Genomic DNA, 14,831 nt, shown 5'->3' with positions numbered 1-14,831 from the left:
CAGTCAAGTCTGACTCACAACCACCCGGCAGGGGGGCCTCAACCAGATCAGAGGTTTCATAAGAGACACCATTTCATTAGGCCCTGAAGGAAGGATTTGATTTGGGTAGGATGTCACAGAGGCTGGAGAAGAAAAGACAGAGACCAGAGGGGCAGAGGGGTTAGCTATCGTTGACTTTTCTAGAACTCCTTTACTTCAGGTGGGGATCAAAAAACCCATGGTGTGGTGGGAAAAGCCTTGAGGTAGGACTGACCCGGTTTTATCTCAGTGTTACCTCTTACCAGCTACGTATACCACCTGATACCTCATCTCCTCATCTGTTAAAAATAGTATCATTCTGGGACTTCCCTAGCAGTCCAGTAGTTAAGACTCTGTGCTTCCATTGCAGGGGGCATGGGTTTGATCCCTGATCGGGGAACTAAGATCCTGAAAGCCGCGAAGCCCTTGTATCATTCCTACCGTCCAGGGTTGCTGTAAAGACTCAGAGACCATGCACTTAAGGTGCCCAGAACACACAAGGTGTTTGAAATGGTTGTTTCCATCAGCCCAACGGCTGTTCTTTGTAACAGAAGACGATCTGTTCAGTCCCACTCAGCTGTGACTCAGTGCCTGTGCCTGCCCCATAGTTTGGAAGTCTCCTGAGAACTGAGGACCCCCCCTCGGCCTCTGAATGGCAAGTCCTGACAGCTGAACGTAGCCTATTTTACAGAACCAAGAGGCATCCTGAGCTTCCCAATCCCAAGTGACTTAAGATGGCCAAGTATTTACCCAACAATAGCTCCATTATCAAGAATCCTACCCTTTCCTCCAACTCAAACAAATGGACCTTTGAGCAGGGTTTGAGGAGTAATTGAAAATCTGAGCATTAGTTAGCATCAATGTATTTAAACGTTCCTTTCCAAGTATAATTCATTCAACTCTAAGTGAAAATATTAAAAGCACTGAAAGTGTCCCCATAATAGGATGTGTGTCATATCCATTTTTTCTTCTCAACCCCAAGACTGTGGCCCGGTGAAAAGAACCATAAACAAGGATTTAGGGGATCTGAGTGCTAGTCTAGGTTCTGTCACTAACTTTGCATTGGGAAAGCCATTAATTTCTCTGGTCTTGTTTCCCTTGCAGTAGCACTGAGATGACCCCATCTCATTTCATAAATTTATATTGACAAGATTTTTTTGTCTTTTTTCTTTGATATTGACAAGTTTTAAAACATCAGAGTGTGCAGAACTGGAAGGAAGCCTTTGAGATCACACAATAGGGAAGGCTTCAGCTTTACGCCATGTGTAATTTCAAGTCCTCTCAAAGAACCCCATTTACCACTTGTAGGGCTGATTGGAATTATGGGCCCATACTTCCCCACACCCCATTCCAAGACCCAAGAGGATGCCTTGCACATGGTACTTTGGGTTGAATTAAATCTTATATTCCAAATCCTACTCTTAAAAAACGAGGGGCCTGGGGCTTCCCTGGTGGCGCAGTGGTTGAGAGTCCGCCTGCCGATGCAGGGGACACGGGTTCGTGCCCCGATCCCGGAGGATCCCGCGTGCCGCGGAGCGGCTGGGCCCGCGAGCCATGGCCGCGGAGCCTGTGTGTCCGGAGCCTGTGCTCCGCAGCGGGAGAGGCCACAGCAGTGAGAGGCCCGCGTACAGCAAAAAAAAAAAAAAAAAAAAAAAACGAGGGGCCTGAGCCTCAAAGGTTGTTGGCTGCCTGGAGCCTACCAGAGGGCAGTTAGGACTCTGAATTAGAGGTCGTGGGCAGAGGCCATCCTGTGGCACCAGCTGATTCCAGAGGTCCACCACCTCTGCACCTCAGTTTCCTCCCCTGTAAGGTGGGGACAAAACTTTTCACAAGATGGTTGTGAAATGGAAACGTTAAGTGCTTTTTCTAAAGCCCTTTCTGTGAAGTGCACTAGGCACATAAAGCTCATGGCTTTAAAATACCTGACCTGCTAATTGGAGCAAAATCCAATAACGATTTTTACTGGCAATTAGGTCAACTTGAAATAGGCTTCCTAAGGACTACTTATTAGCATGTGGGTCATCCCTCTACTTCAGGATGAGAAAATAGGTTAAATGTCCATGCTCCACCAGTGTAGGTTCAAGGACAGAGACTGGGTGTGGCCACCTCCACCAGGCTAGTGTCAAGCTTCAGTCAAGAATAAGGTGTTTAGGGCCTTTGTGTACCTGAACCAATCCACTCGACAAGCACGTCTGGTCCCGAGCACCACGCTGGAGGTGACAGAAATCTTGAGTGGCTGGAGTCCACATCACCCAAGGAAGGAAGAGTCCACTTGGGGACGCAGGGCCTCAGGAGCAGCCTGAGGTGCAGGCAGATGGGGAAAGTGCACTAGAGGCCAGGCCATTCTCTTTCTTAAACTCAGAGGGAGGTCTGCTGTCTTATTTTTTTTTTTTTTTTTTTTTTTTTTTTTTTTGCGGTATGCGGGCCTCTCACTGTTGTGGCCTCCCCCGTTGCGGAGCACAGGCTCCGGACGCGCAGGCTCCGGACGCGCAGGCTCAGCGGCCATGGCTCACGGGCCCAGCCGCTCCGCGGCATATGGGATCCTCCCAGACCGGGGCACGAACCCGTATCCCCTGCATCGGCAGGCGGACTCTCAACCACTTGCGCCACCAGGGAGGCCCTGCTGTCTTATTTTTTAAATACTCAAAGCTTTCTTAATAATGATCACTAAAGTTTATTTCAGGGATCCAAGTTGTGTCCCTAATTAACATTTTATTCCATCTAGTGCAAAAGAATATTAAGAAAAACTGAGAACATGTACCTACTTTGAGTGATACACAGCAACCAATGTTCCAGTAGGCTGAGTGGAGCTACACCCTCAAAGTCAGACACACACACACCTTCCAGAGGGGCTGTGCCATGGAACACGGCACTGGGGTCTGCTCAGCTCCTCCCGTACAGGTACCAGCAACAGGAAGAGGGGATCAGAGAGGCTGTTAGCTGGGTTCACACAAAACTATTTACAATTCATGAGTCTTTTGTGTACGCTGCAAAACGTGTGACGGAATCAGGGGGCACCAAGACTTGCTATTCCAGAAATGCTTCAGGGTTTGAGAGATCAAACCAGGATTCAAAGCGGTGAGCCATGATAGGGCTCCTTGAGAGCAGGAAAAACAAAGACCATACACACAGAGACAATATCCCCAAAGCAGCATTTATTTACCCACTGAATTCCAAAACATTTAATTTAGAAGTCTGGCATTTCATAATTACCCATCTTGGTTGGCATGGGCTGACACACATGGCGCTGTCAGGATACACAAGGACAATAGCCAAATAGTTACAAAAAAATAAATCCATGATTCTTAAACAGTCGCAACCAAAACAAAAAAGGTTACAGGTATCAAAACTTTAGATGCATTGCATTGAAAAGAAGGTTTGTGCACATCATAATTTAAAGAGGCAAACAAGGCGCTACTGAAACCTCACGTTAAAGTTTATTATTAAGCTGATGGAATGGAGCAAGTGGTCTCTCATATCAGCTTCCCTTAACAGTTTTCCATTAGCTAAGAAAGAGGTGGGAGGGGTGAATTCACTTTTGCATGCACAGATGTACTGCTTTAACAAAACACTAGCAGCTGGTTTTAAGTGGACCATTTAAATACCAACTGTAGCCTGTGTGGTTAATTCTCCTAACTTCCCCGAGGCTTTCGCCTGCACTTCACCTAGATCAGCAGGCACAGGAAAATGCCTCCTTCAGAATGCACCTGTCTGCACAATTCAGAAAGGGAGCTCCCGTGGGCTCAAAGCAACCATCAGTCCAGCAATGCCCATAAATTTACCTGGAACTGCTTCCCGGGGGCAGAGAGCAGATCTGAGTAGCTGTGCTGCCATACAGATAGGTTTAGCACTAGATACTTAGTGACTGTGGTGAGGAAGGACCGGTGGTGATGGGGTGGGGGCGGGGGTGGGCCGAGGCGCTCAGTTGCCTTCTCCGGCTTCCTCGTCCTGCTGGTCGCTCGTCCAGAGGGTGAGGTTGTCTCGCAGCAGCTGCATGATGAGCGTGGAGTCCTTATAGGAATCCTCGTTTAGTGTGTCCAGCTCGGCTATGGCGTCATCGAAGGCTTGTTTGGCTAAGAGGCAGGCCTGCTCGGGCGCATTCTGGATCTCGTAGTAGAACACGGAGAAGTTGAGGGCCAGGCCCAGCCGGATGGGGTGTGTTGGCTGCATGTGCTCCTTGCTGATTTCGAAGGCTTCCTTGTAGGCTGCCTCCGAAGCTTCGACCACACTGTTTTTCTTCTCGCCAGAAGCCACCTCTGCCAGGTAGCGATAGTAGTCGCCCTTCATCTTCAGGTAGAAGACCTTGCTCTCATACTGGAAGTCATTGCAGTTCTTGATGAGGAACTTGTCCAGCAGGGCCAGCACGTCATTGCACACTGTTTCCAGCTCCTTCTCGATCTTCTCCCGGTAAGCCTTAACCTTCTCCAGCTTCTTCTCATTCCCATCAGCCGTGGTTTTCTGCTCGATGCTGCTGATGACCCTCCAGGAAGACCGCCGGGCACCGACCACATTCTTGTAGGCCACGGAGAGGAGGTTTCGGTCTTCATTGGAGAGAGGTTCGTTGAGCTCAGTCACCTGCAACATCCCCAAAAGATAAACACTGAGACCCGAGTCTGAAAACCCTGGAGAGAGATCTTCCCTTCAACCCAGTCAACAACCCTCCTCAAAAACAGGATTACGGACAAGCCACTCAAGAAAAACCAACTGGACAAGGATCCTATCTGAAGGGAGACTGCAGTCTAACAGAAGAGATAGATATTAACTCAAAATATTAGTGATAAGGACTGAAAACGTCATAATTTAGGCCTTCTAAGATGCCGCCTTCACCTTGGCGGAGGTGTGGGAATAAAGATGTTGATGGAAGGTTGTGAGGTGCTGGTACACAAGGAGGTAGTGGGGAAAAGCCCTGAGGCTCAGCTATTCTGCGTAAGATATTCTCACAGTAAAATCATACAATTCCTTTGTCAAATGTTCAAAGGTTATCACAGACTGGAAGTCTACTTCCAGCTTTGTATTCTAGAAAGAACCAATCACACCTCCCTCAAACACTTATTAACAAAGAAGAGCTTCCCAGATGAGCTCAAACACCACACAGATCTAGTGGCCAGAGTTTCACCCTGGTTACACATGGAACCCCACCGGTAAACCCAGCCCTCCTCCAACCCAAAACGGATGCATTAGTGACAGTAAAGTGTCCCCAGCCTCTGCTGAAAGGAGGCATAACTACTCAGCAGCAAGCTTTACTCCTACCTGACAGGAAACCCTGACTGCCCATCAAGGATGGAAGCACCAATTATTGTAAGTGGAAACGTTAAACTTCAAATTCTTCATGATGCCAACTGCAAGTGAGCCAGCTGTGTCATCAGTAGAAGCAGCACTGGACTTTGCTGTGCTGAGCTGTGCCACCAAAAAGTCATGTTGAAGTCCTAACCCCTGGTACCCGTCAACGTGCCCTTATTTGGAAACAGGGTCATTGCAGGTGTCATCAAGTCAAGATGAGGTCATACTGCATAAGGTGGATCCTAAATCCAATGACTGGTGTCCTTATAAGAAAAAGGGAGATCTGGAGACGAAAGCCATTGCCATGTGATGATGGAAGCAGAGACTGGAGTGATGTGTCTACAAAGGCCAAGGATTATAAGGATTACCAGGAGCTACCAGAAACGAGGAGGGGCAAGGGAGCATTTTCCCCTAGAGCCTTCAGAGGGAGCACAGCCCTGCCGACACCTTGATCTCAGACTCTAGCCTTCCAAACTGTGATAAAATACATCTCTCTTGTTGTAAGCCATCCAGTTTGTGGTGGCTTTGTTTGGTGGTCCTAGGAAACTAATACAGACTTAGAATCAGAAAACTCTGGGCCCCAGCAAAGCCACTAACACACTAAATTGGCCTGTATCTTCTATAAAGTGGGGGGATTCCTCAACTATGTGACCTAGTGGGAAAGGTCTTTAATTTTTTTTTTTTTTTTTTTTTTTTTTTTGTGGTACGCGGGCCTCTCACTGTTGTGGCCTCTCCCGTTGCGGAGCACAGGCTCTGGACGCGCAGGCCCAGCAGCCATGGCTCATGGGCCCAGCCGCTCTGCGGCATGTGGGATCCTCCCGGACCGGGGCACGAACCCGTGTCCCCTGCATCGGCAGGTGGACCCTCAACCATTGCACCACCAGGGAAGCCCGGGTCTTTAATTTTAAAAACAGAAAAAGAAAAAAGAAGAGCACTTAGAAAACCACAAAACTCAACAAAAAGGCATTACTTAAATCAAACTATAAGGACAGAACTTGCTCCAATGGAAGGGAACAGCCAAGTCTGATGGAGAAACTTATTAACAACATAATAAAACAGACATGCTTACCATGGATTAAGAAGACTGAGAAGTAGAGAATCAGAAGTTTTAAAAAAATGAATTAAAAAGGATGATAGGTCTATTTGAAAAATTAGTAGTTCAAGAACATAAGCAACAAATGTAATCATTAAATGTGCAAAATTAGAAAACTTGTGCCAAATTCTTAAAAGTGAAACACGCAACTGTCTACCACCACCTCCCTCCTCAACAAATCCCAGACAAAATAAAAATACCAGCTCCCTCTTCTAACTTCCCCATTTCCCTGTCCCCAGAACCCCTACTCTTCTGCTGCAAATCATTAGCCAGGGATGGCCTCTCCCTCTTTGCCTAGTCAATCAACCCAACCCACTTCCTCCTTCAGTGTGGTCTTCAGCTATAAGCTGCCCCTGACATTCCCCAGGACGGCTGCCTGCAAGCCCGGCTCCTCATTCCTCCCCACAAAGACAGGAAGGTCTCCACGCTGGTCTGGGGCAATCCCCTCTTCTCTACTAATCCACAATCCACGCTCCCCTCAAGACCTGTAACCCCACTGGTTTTCTCCTCCAGGGAGTGCCTTTAAACACACTTCCTTACTAAAAATATAAAGAGACATTGTAGATATTTTTCTGATAATTTGGCCTTTTAAGGAAGCAACCCTTATAAATCAAAATTCCATCTCAAATACTATGACAAATCTCAGAATGCTTGAGTCCTTTAGCATGACACTTTTCTAGGCCAATATTCAGTAAAAACAAAACATGAGGCAAGAAAAGAATTTGAAAAGCTCCTCAGATCTTCCAGTAAGTAAATCCAACTAAGGCCACTTGATGTTAAAAGGTAAATTTGTTAAAAGGAGCCACTATATACTTCATCCTGCGACCAGTAAAGCTGCTTTTGTTGGACTACTGCAAAGACACCTCAAGGTATGTCCCCAGAGCACATCATTAAAATTGAGTGCATATTTGAAATATTTATATATCACACAGTGTTTGCACAAGGGGTGGTATCATTACTCAAAAAAAATCTTAAGACATCTGGAGTTTAGCCTGAGCTAGCTGTGTGACCTTCAACAGAACACAGTTTTTCTGGGCATCAAAAGTCAAATAAGGGGGACCAGCCCAAACAGTCTCCAAGGACTTCTTCAGCTCTGAAATCCTAGGATTCCATTTTTCCTGAGCAACTATAACAGGTGTGGTAAGGCTTGAGGTCAATACTACTGAATATCAACATAAATGTGGGTGTATCTGTGGGTTCCAGGAATCCAAGGATCCCTTCTCCATCAGGAATAAAATGCCAAAAAAGGCTACTGGGCAATATTTATGACACCTTCACAAGAAAAATCATTGACTAGGAGCGTCAGTGTTTATGTAACGATCACCTGGTCGCCCGCCAGTCTGAATGAATCACTATCGGCATCAGCTGAGTGTGACTAACAGCTACACAAGCATTGTTCTCAGAACCCCAGCCAGGGCCTAACTAGGAAATAACTGGATACGTTTAAATATAGTGTGTTTTAATACTCCTGGATTACAGCTCGGTTAACAAAAGGAAACTTATGGGAGGAAGACAGTTTTATTACTTGATCGGATAACTAAAGAAAATTGGGAGTTTTCCCCAGATTGGAAAATTACGGACTGAAGTAAAATCAGATGGCCTATTAAAACAAGATTTACAGCCAGTCTTGGCTGGTGATACTTACTGCAAATAACCTTCGCTAATGTTAGTTAGCACGAGTTCCCAACACTTCAAATTCCAAAATACGGGAGCCAGGAGACTTCAAGAGAAGTCTCATCACCCACTAAGAGGCGCAGACACTGGGAGGCAAACAGTGTAGGGAAAGGAAAGCAGGAACGGGTCCCAACCACCCTAAGACTAAACCAGCGGGATGGCCACCTGCGGAGTCTACGGAGATGATTTACTGCATCTCAACAATCACAAGTTTCCAAATGGTTTCTAATAAGGAACAAAGACTAGACACGGATTTCTCGAGACAGAAGAGAACTAGACAAAGGTTCTCAACATTCTTTCTACTCCAACGCCAGTTTCAACACTCTCGTTTCTGGCGCACACCAGCTGCGCCCAGTGCGGCCACCCCAGACATTATATCTTCACGTGGCTATACCAGCTGCAAGGGGTTCCACCACCTCTGCTTGCAGCCACTCTCCTGCCTTGTTCTCCTGCCCACCTCCCCACCCCAGGTAACCCTACTTACAGGCTTCCTGAAAACCTTAAATTGATGGACCCTTCCCATTCAGGAAGGCTCTCCTCTCATCTCCTTTGAGGACTGGACCCCCTGCCAGCCATTCTGCTCGTGTAGGTCCTCACCACACAGCCTATGGCTGCAGCAACTCCTTTCACCCATTTTCTCTGCTCTGGACTACACAGCACTTCTGAAAGTCACGAACAACCTGGTCGGCTATGAATTCATTTATCTTCCCATGACACCACTGGCTTACTCAAAAATCCCTAAGGGCCTCCTCCCACTAACTCACAAGGCAATAAACTATGTGTTTGTGAGTAAAAATAGACCCGCTGCCAAAAACAGCCCAGAGACTATTTGGGAAAACTTAAAGTTCTCAATCTGGGAAACATCCAACCTCAGAAGGAACACTGAGCAAACAAAAAAACATGACCCCTGAGCTGCCAAGCCATGCTGCTCAAGTTGGGGTTGATGCGACTCCTCCTGAACGGCGCTCTCATCCTTCACAGCTATACACACACACAGCCATCACCCTGAACTTTATAGCTACCCACATCCACATGCTACCAGCAAGCTTGCTTTTGATATCAGAGCTTATAACAGAAAAAAACAATCCTCATGAATAATTATGCAAACATAACCACATCATAAAATCTTTAAGCTTCTTTGGCAGAACCCTGTATATATTAAAAAAAAAAAAAATTGAGCTTGAGGGATGAAAGCTTTTTTGGCTGATTGTTTCCCAAGTTAATGCCCCGAAAGTGAGGATTCTGCCTGTACCCTAGCTGGCAAAGCACCTGCCATTGGTCACCACTTGCCCAAGCCTGCAAAGACTGCCCTCTGTCTAAACCAGGGCGAGGCCGCAGTTCTGCAAGGCTGGGAGAGGGGCCAGCTTCAAGCTCAGAGCAGGTGAGTTCAGGTTATGAATATTCACTCTAAGCTTAACATGGGTCAAAATAGCTCCCTTTGTATCGTTAAGAGACCACCTTTGTCTTGCTCTAAACACAAGTAAACATTTTCACGGGTCTTGGCAGGCATTATATACAACCCCATCTGAACAGCGTCACTCTACCCTACTGCCCCGAGGCACCAGGACCCAAGGCTTCAGAAGCTGTGCCAGTTGCGATCACAGGGAAGTGCCAACACCCACCACCAAGGAGGGGATGCCACTGCGGCGAGGAGTGGGAGGGGCAGCCTCAACCTGGACACTTGGGAGCATCTCAGCAACAACCTAGACACTGAAATTTGGGGGCCTCTAGGCTTACAAAATATACTAAAAGCAATATGGAGAAACAATTTCCTAAAACACCACAACTATAATGTAACATAGTCTTGCACTTCTCAATTCAGAGCAAGAACTCAAATTCAATTAATACTTTGCTTCTTAAGCAAAAAAACTGGTCTTCAAGAGAACAGCACAATCCAGATGAGTCTGCCTTTCATGCTCCCCTGCTGCAGCTAAGAACCGTAAGTGGTAGATTCTGTTTTTAATCAAACTTGGCAAAAATGACTTACATCTAATAGAGGGAATTATTTGTTCAGTAAGCCCACTTATGTTAATGGCTTGGAACTTAGTCACCAATGATGACAATGGCTAATAGACCAGAAAGTATACTAGAAAGAAATATGATTCCTTAGCCTCATGGGGCATTGTCACAGTGGTTAAAGTGAGAGCTCTAAATTTGAGAGTTCACATCTTCCCTTTACAACTCGAACTTGAGAAAATTAATCTCTTCAAATCTCATTTGTAAAATGGAGTTAATAACAGGATCCATCCAGAGTTGTTCTCAAGATTAAATGAAAATGTACACATGGAATAAAAGCTACCATTTACTAACTGCCTAATAGGTAAAATGATAAATTTCATAAACTTGATGAATTGTAACATGGAAAACACATCTGGGGTATCCCCTCCCAAACCGTTTTTCTGGAAAAGTGTGACACTGCAGTCTACCACTAATATTAAATTCCAGACAACGATGAGAAAAATACATTTTTGGTTTCCTTAAGGGAGTAGTGAGGTCCTTGACTGTGGGAGCTCTTCCAGGGATAATGCAGCAACCCCAAATCCAGATGGGGACCACAACTCCCACATGAGTGCAGCAAAGCTATGTGAACTGTTCACCAACTGAAGTGTCTTTTAACTGAGAATATTGCAAGAATAATGCAGAGACTTCTTCCTTCCTCAGTCAATACGTGACAAAGCGATACTTACATGGGAAACACGACTTGCTATTTTACATAGATTTCAAACGGTAGTACCAACGTGGCTTTAAGATGTCACACTAACCACAATTCTGGTACACCTCAAAATCATCCTTAGTTTCAATAACTGCAACACGGGTTAGGTCTCACCCTGGGCCACTCAGCTGTGCTCTCCTTTTACATACCACCTGCTCACTTCCCCACTTCCCAGGATCTCACAGTTGTTGGAATAACAGCCTCTGGCCACTGGTTTGGACCTCTTCCCCTCCGACCCATTTCCTTAAGCTGCAGCTTTGTTGCCTGCACTTAAGATTGCTACAGATATTCTTCAAGTCCTTCAGACATATTTCTCCCGTCCTTTGTCGATTTTGTAATCGATGTTAAAACACACCACGCCATCCCAAACAATTTTGACATTTTAAAACTTCATGATTGCCCCTATGTTTTAATATAAACGATGACTAAGGGCAATAAGTGACATGACTGAATTATGTCTGTCCATGAATATTCACTAGAAATCTATCTGGTTAGTAGAATCACTTAGTATTATGCACAAATATTTTTATGCCACTTTATGGGTTTATCTCATTGTTCTCATAAGATGGTACTGTACTCATTTTATAGAGGTTATGAATTGTATAAGGGCATTCCAAGCCTGGTCTAGAAAGGACTTGGGTTTGAGAATCTTTCACAGTGTTTCTTTCTACTTAAGGGACAAGGTACGAGATGGGGAGAGCTGGAAGAAACGTCTTCACTTCAAAAACATTCCTTGCCTCTTCAAATTAGGAGGAGAGGCAGGGAACTGCAGTTCTCAACTGATGTGAACCAACACCTTTGTTTCCAACATGCGTGATTTCTTAAAGCCTTACTGACAGCATCCTCCAGGTGACGCTGGTAGCATACGGAACATCAGTCATTACAGGCAGGCAATGTTATTAGCTACCATTTAAATTATAAAGGAAACCGAAAACAAGTTAGAAGAATGAAAGCTGAAAGCCCACTTGATAGTAACACCAGCATTACAACTTTCACACTTCAGAGGACCAGAAGACAAGAGATGTGAGCTTCAAGGTCACAGAGTGGAGGCATCAGAACATCCCCTCACTCAGGTGCAGTAGAGAAGCCTACTTACCTGCCCTGAAGAAAACCCACACAACCCCAGAGGGTTATCAGAATTCCAACTCTTTCCAAAAGCTATATTTTAGGCCTATGATATTAATGAAATAGGGACTGAGTCTTCTCAATAACATTAAGAATTTAACGTACAAACATCAACTTAACAGGTAAAACATGAGAAACAGTTTTCCACTGACCCTTGCCAAGTCCTTTCCAATAAATATATTCCATTAATTTAGATGAGAAAAAAAAAATTCTTTAATAGAAGAAACAGGCATACTGACCAAAAAAGTTCTTATTTTTTAATAGGAGTTACCTTGAGGGAATGTTTATCACAGTTCTGAAATGACATAATTAGAGTATGCACTGAATTTTCAATGGCCTATCCAACCCATCAATCATCCCAGATACAGATATTACATATTCCCAATACATGAAAGGGTCCATTAGTTTGCAAAATCCTACCTTAATGTCTCAGAGAAAATCTGTGTACACAAGTAGGTAGCTGCAGGAAAGCATTTTTCAAGCCTGCTTTCGAAGACCAGAAAACCAATTATTTTCTCTCCACAAACTGTATTCCATTCGGTTACATCTCTGCATTCTTTCCTTACTTCCAATTTCAAGTTGCCTCGGGTTTCCTATAGCTCCAGAACTACCTTCTAGTCATTTTCCCTTAGCCTCAATTCACTTTGCTTCCAGCCCCATCCCTTCTTTATTCCCCAAAAGGCTCCTAAAACTGCGGCCTTCAAGTCCCACTTGCAGGATAGGCGAGGGCCTAGCTAACATGTCCAGAGAGCGGCCTCAACCCGCACAATCCCAGTTCCACTCGGCGACTGGGGAGAAGAGGCGCACTTAAGTGTCACTTGCTGTGTGGACAGAAGTGGCTTTATCCCAAAGAAGATTAAGCTCAGGACCTCTTCCAAGGAAATGCACTCAGTCAGTCCTGTTTCTGTAAAATTTGCTAAACTCATATACCCTACTTTTTTTTTTCTTATAAGACCCCCAGAATTACACAACTTCAGGTCCCAAACCTAAATCGTCCCTGGTCTGGATGAAAAGCTCCTACCTGGCCCACAACACCATGATCAACTCCGCATCACCAATGAATCAACAAATGGGTGGTGGTGGTTTCCAAACACCTGGTTCAACGTGTGACGTGAACGACATGGAAAAGATGGCACTTCTTACCTGCTTAATCCTAAACACGGACCTCAACATGTTTCATATATTAATATCAAAAGCTTTAAAAGGATTTTTTCACATGACTCTGAAATTTTACGGAGCCTCGATATTTGTAGTTTTTTCTCTAGGAAATCCCCTCCCAAGGCCCTACGAAAGGCAAATGAGCTATATAACCCAGGGCAGTAATTCTTGAACTTAAACCCAATAGCACTTGCCATGAGGGCTGGTTCAAGTGCAGATCTGAGTCCCACCCCCGCGAGTTTCTGAGTCCGTAGGTCTAGGGTGGGGCCCCGGCGGATCCTCCCACGTCTCAGGAGGTTGTGCACTGGGTGAACATGGCACGTTGGCGGCCGCAGTTGTGGCTCTACCCCTCTGTGACCTTGACGCAGAGATAAGTAATGTTCATTAAGATAAAACGTGAACTACTGTGAGGAGACAGGGACAGTGGGAGGGTCACCGGAACTCTAGGTCTCAGACACGCAGGTGGTATCTAATCCACTGCATTGGCCAGGGTGTGGCCGGCCGCGACTCCTTCCCCGGAAATGGAGCTGCAGACGAGTCTCCGGGGGTCTCGGGAAGGCAAAGGCACAAGGGCTCGGCTCCCCCAGGCGTCAGGACCCGTTTTAGTCTCCGGGCAGATGGGCGCAACATCCAACCTGGGAGGGGGCCCCACGCCCGCCGCGCTCCCGCCCGCGTCCTCGTCGGACTTCAGGATGGGGGGTCTCCGCACACAAAGCGGACCCCAGAACGATGCCGGCGAGCAGAGCAAAAGCGGATCGACATTACACCGAGTTCAGGTCGTGGCAGCGAAAACCAGGAGAGACAGGGCGCCACTCACTAGGTGATTCTTTATTACAAGTTGGGGTGTGTGGAGGAAGGCGAGAAGGGGTGACCCAGCCTGTTAGAACGGTCCAGGAGGAGGAATGCGGCTCCCTCACCCTCCCTCGAGCACCCTCCCCCACCCGCGGCTCCGAGCTGGGATGCCGCGACCCCCGCCCACCCGCGGGGTCCCCGCAGCGCCTCCTCCCTGGACACCCTCCCGGCCAGGCCGCAGGAAATGGCGGGGCGCGCGAAGGGCGCGGGAAGAGCAGGCTGAAAGCGGGCGGCCGCGCCCAGTGGGGCGGCGGGGTTGCCCCTGGCCCGGAGGGGGCCACCGCCCGGCTGCCCACCCCTCCCCTGCGCCGGGCCCCCGGCCGGCCGCCCGGGCTCCCGGCGCGCTCACCGCCTTCATGGCGGAGGCCATGTCGTCGTAGCGCTCCGCCTGCTCGGCCAACCGCGCCCGCTGAAGGAGCTGCTCGCGGTCCCCCATGTCGCTGAGCCCTGCCTCGCCTCGCGCCCCGCTCCGCTAGCTCGCCCGCTCGTCTTCTCCGGTCGCAGGGGAGGCCGCCGCCGCGCACGCGCACTGGCTCGCCGGCCGGCCGAGGCTGCAGGCAGCAGATAGCGCCGCTCGCCCTCTCGCTGGCTCGCCCCGCGCGCTGTGGCTCGCGCCGCTGACGCCGCCTAGGGAGGACAGGCGGCCGCGCGGGGGGATGGGAGGAGGAGAGGACGCCTGCGCAGTGGGAGCTGCCGGGCAGGGCGGCGCGGAGCTGCGCGAGTGGGGGGGGGGAAGGGCGGGCCAGCCCTAACGGTCTATTTCAAGGTGACGTCACCTTCTATAAATAGCTGAGGCCACCGCCCCGCCCCAGAGCCGCGCAGGCGCCTAGCGAGTGCTGCATTTTACCGCCGCAGAGGTGGAGGTGGGAGAGGGGAGGGCTGGGGTTGGGACGGCGGAGCGGGGGTGGGGTCTCGGTG

General features: G+C 47.8%; 1 protein-coding gene across 1 annotated transcript; it reads right to left on the bottom strand.

Moving 5' to 3' along the window:
• Positions 1 to 3,153: 3,153 nt before the first annotated feature.
• On the bottom strand, positions 3,154 to 14,530 carry YWHAH (tyrosine 3-monooxygenase/tryptophan 5-monooxygenase activation protein eta). The gene is made up of 2 exons (XM_060118270.1): positions 14,263 to 14,530; positions 3,154 to 4,593 (listed from the first exon to the last, which is right to left on the bottom strand). Exons 1-2 carry the CDS (start codon positions 14,347 to 14,349, stop codon positions 3,940 to 3,942), a joined length of 741 nt encoding a protein of 246 aa, XP_059974253.1. The 5' UTR covers positions 14,350 to 14,530; the 3' UTR covers positions 3,154 to 3,939.
• Between the last annotated feature and the right edge of the window lie 301 nt (positions 14,531 to 14,831).

This window comes from Mesoplodon densirostris, chromosome 15 (genome assembly GCF_025265405.1).
Source record: "Mesoplodon densirostris isolate mMesDen1 chromosome 15, mMesDen1 primary haplotype, whole genome shotgun sequence".
NCBI lineage: Eukaryota > Metazoa > Chordata > Mammalia > Artiodactyla > Ziphiidae > Mesoplodon > Mesoplodon densirostris.
The sequence above is the reverse complement of the archived record's forward strand: the minus strand, read 5'-3'. Positions and strand labels throughout refer to the sequence as shown.

Coding starts and splice junctions, on each gene's coding strand:
- YWHAH (XM_060118270.1), bottom strand. CDS start 14,349: ATGGGGGACCGCGAGCAGCTCCTTCAGCGGGCGCGGTTGGCCGAGCAG. Junction 4,594..14,262: donor TGGCCTCCGCCATGAAGGCG/GTGAGCGCGCCG, acceptor GGGATGTTGCAG/GTGACTGAGCTCAACGAACC.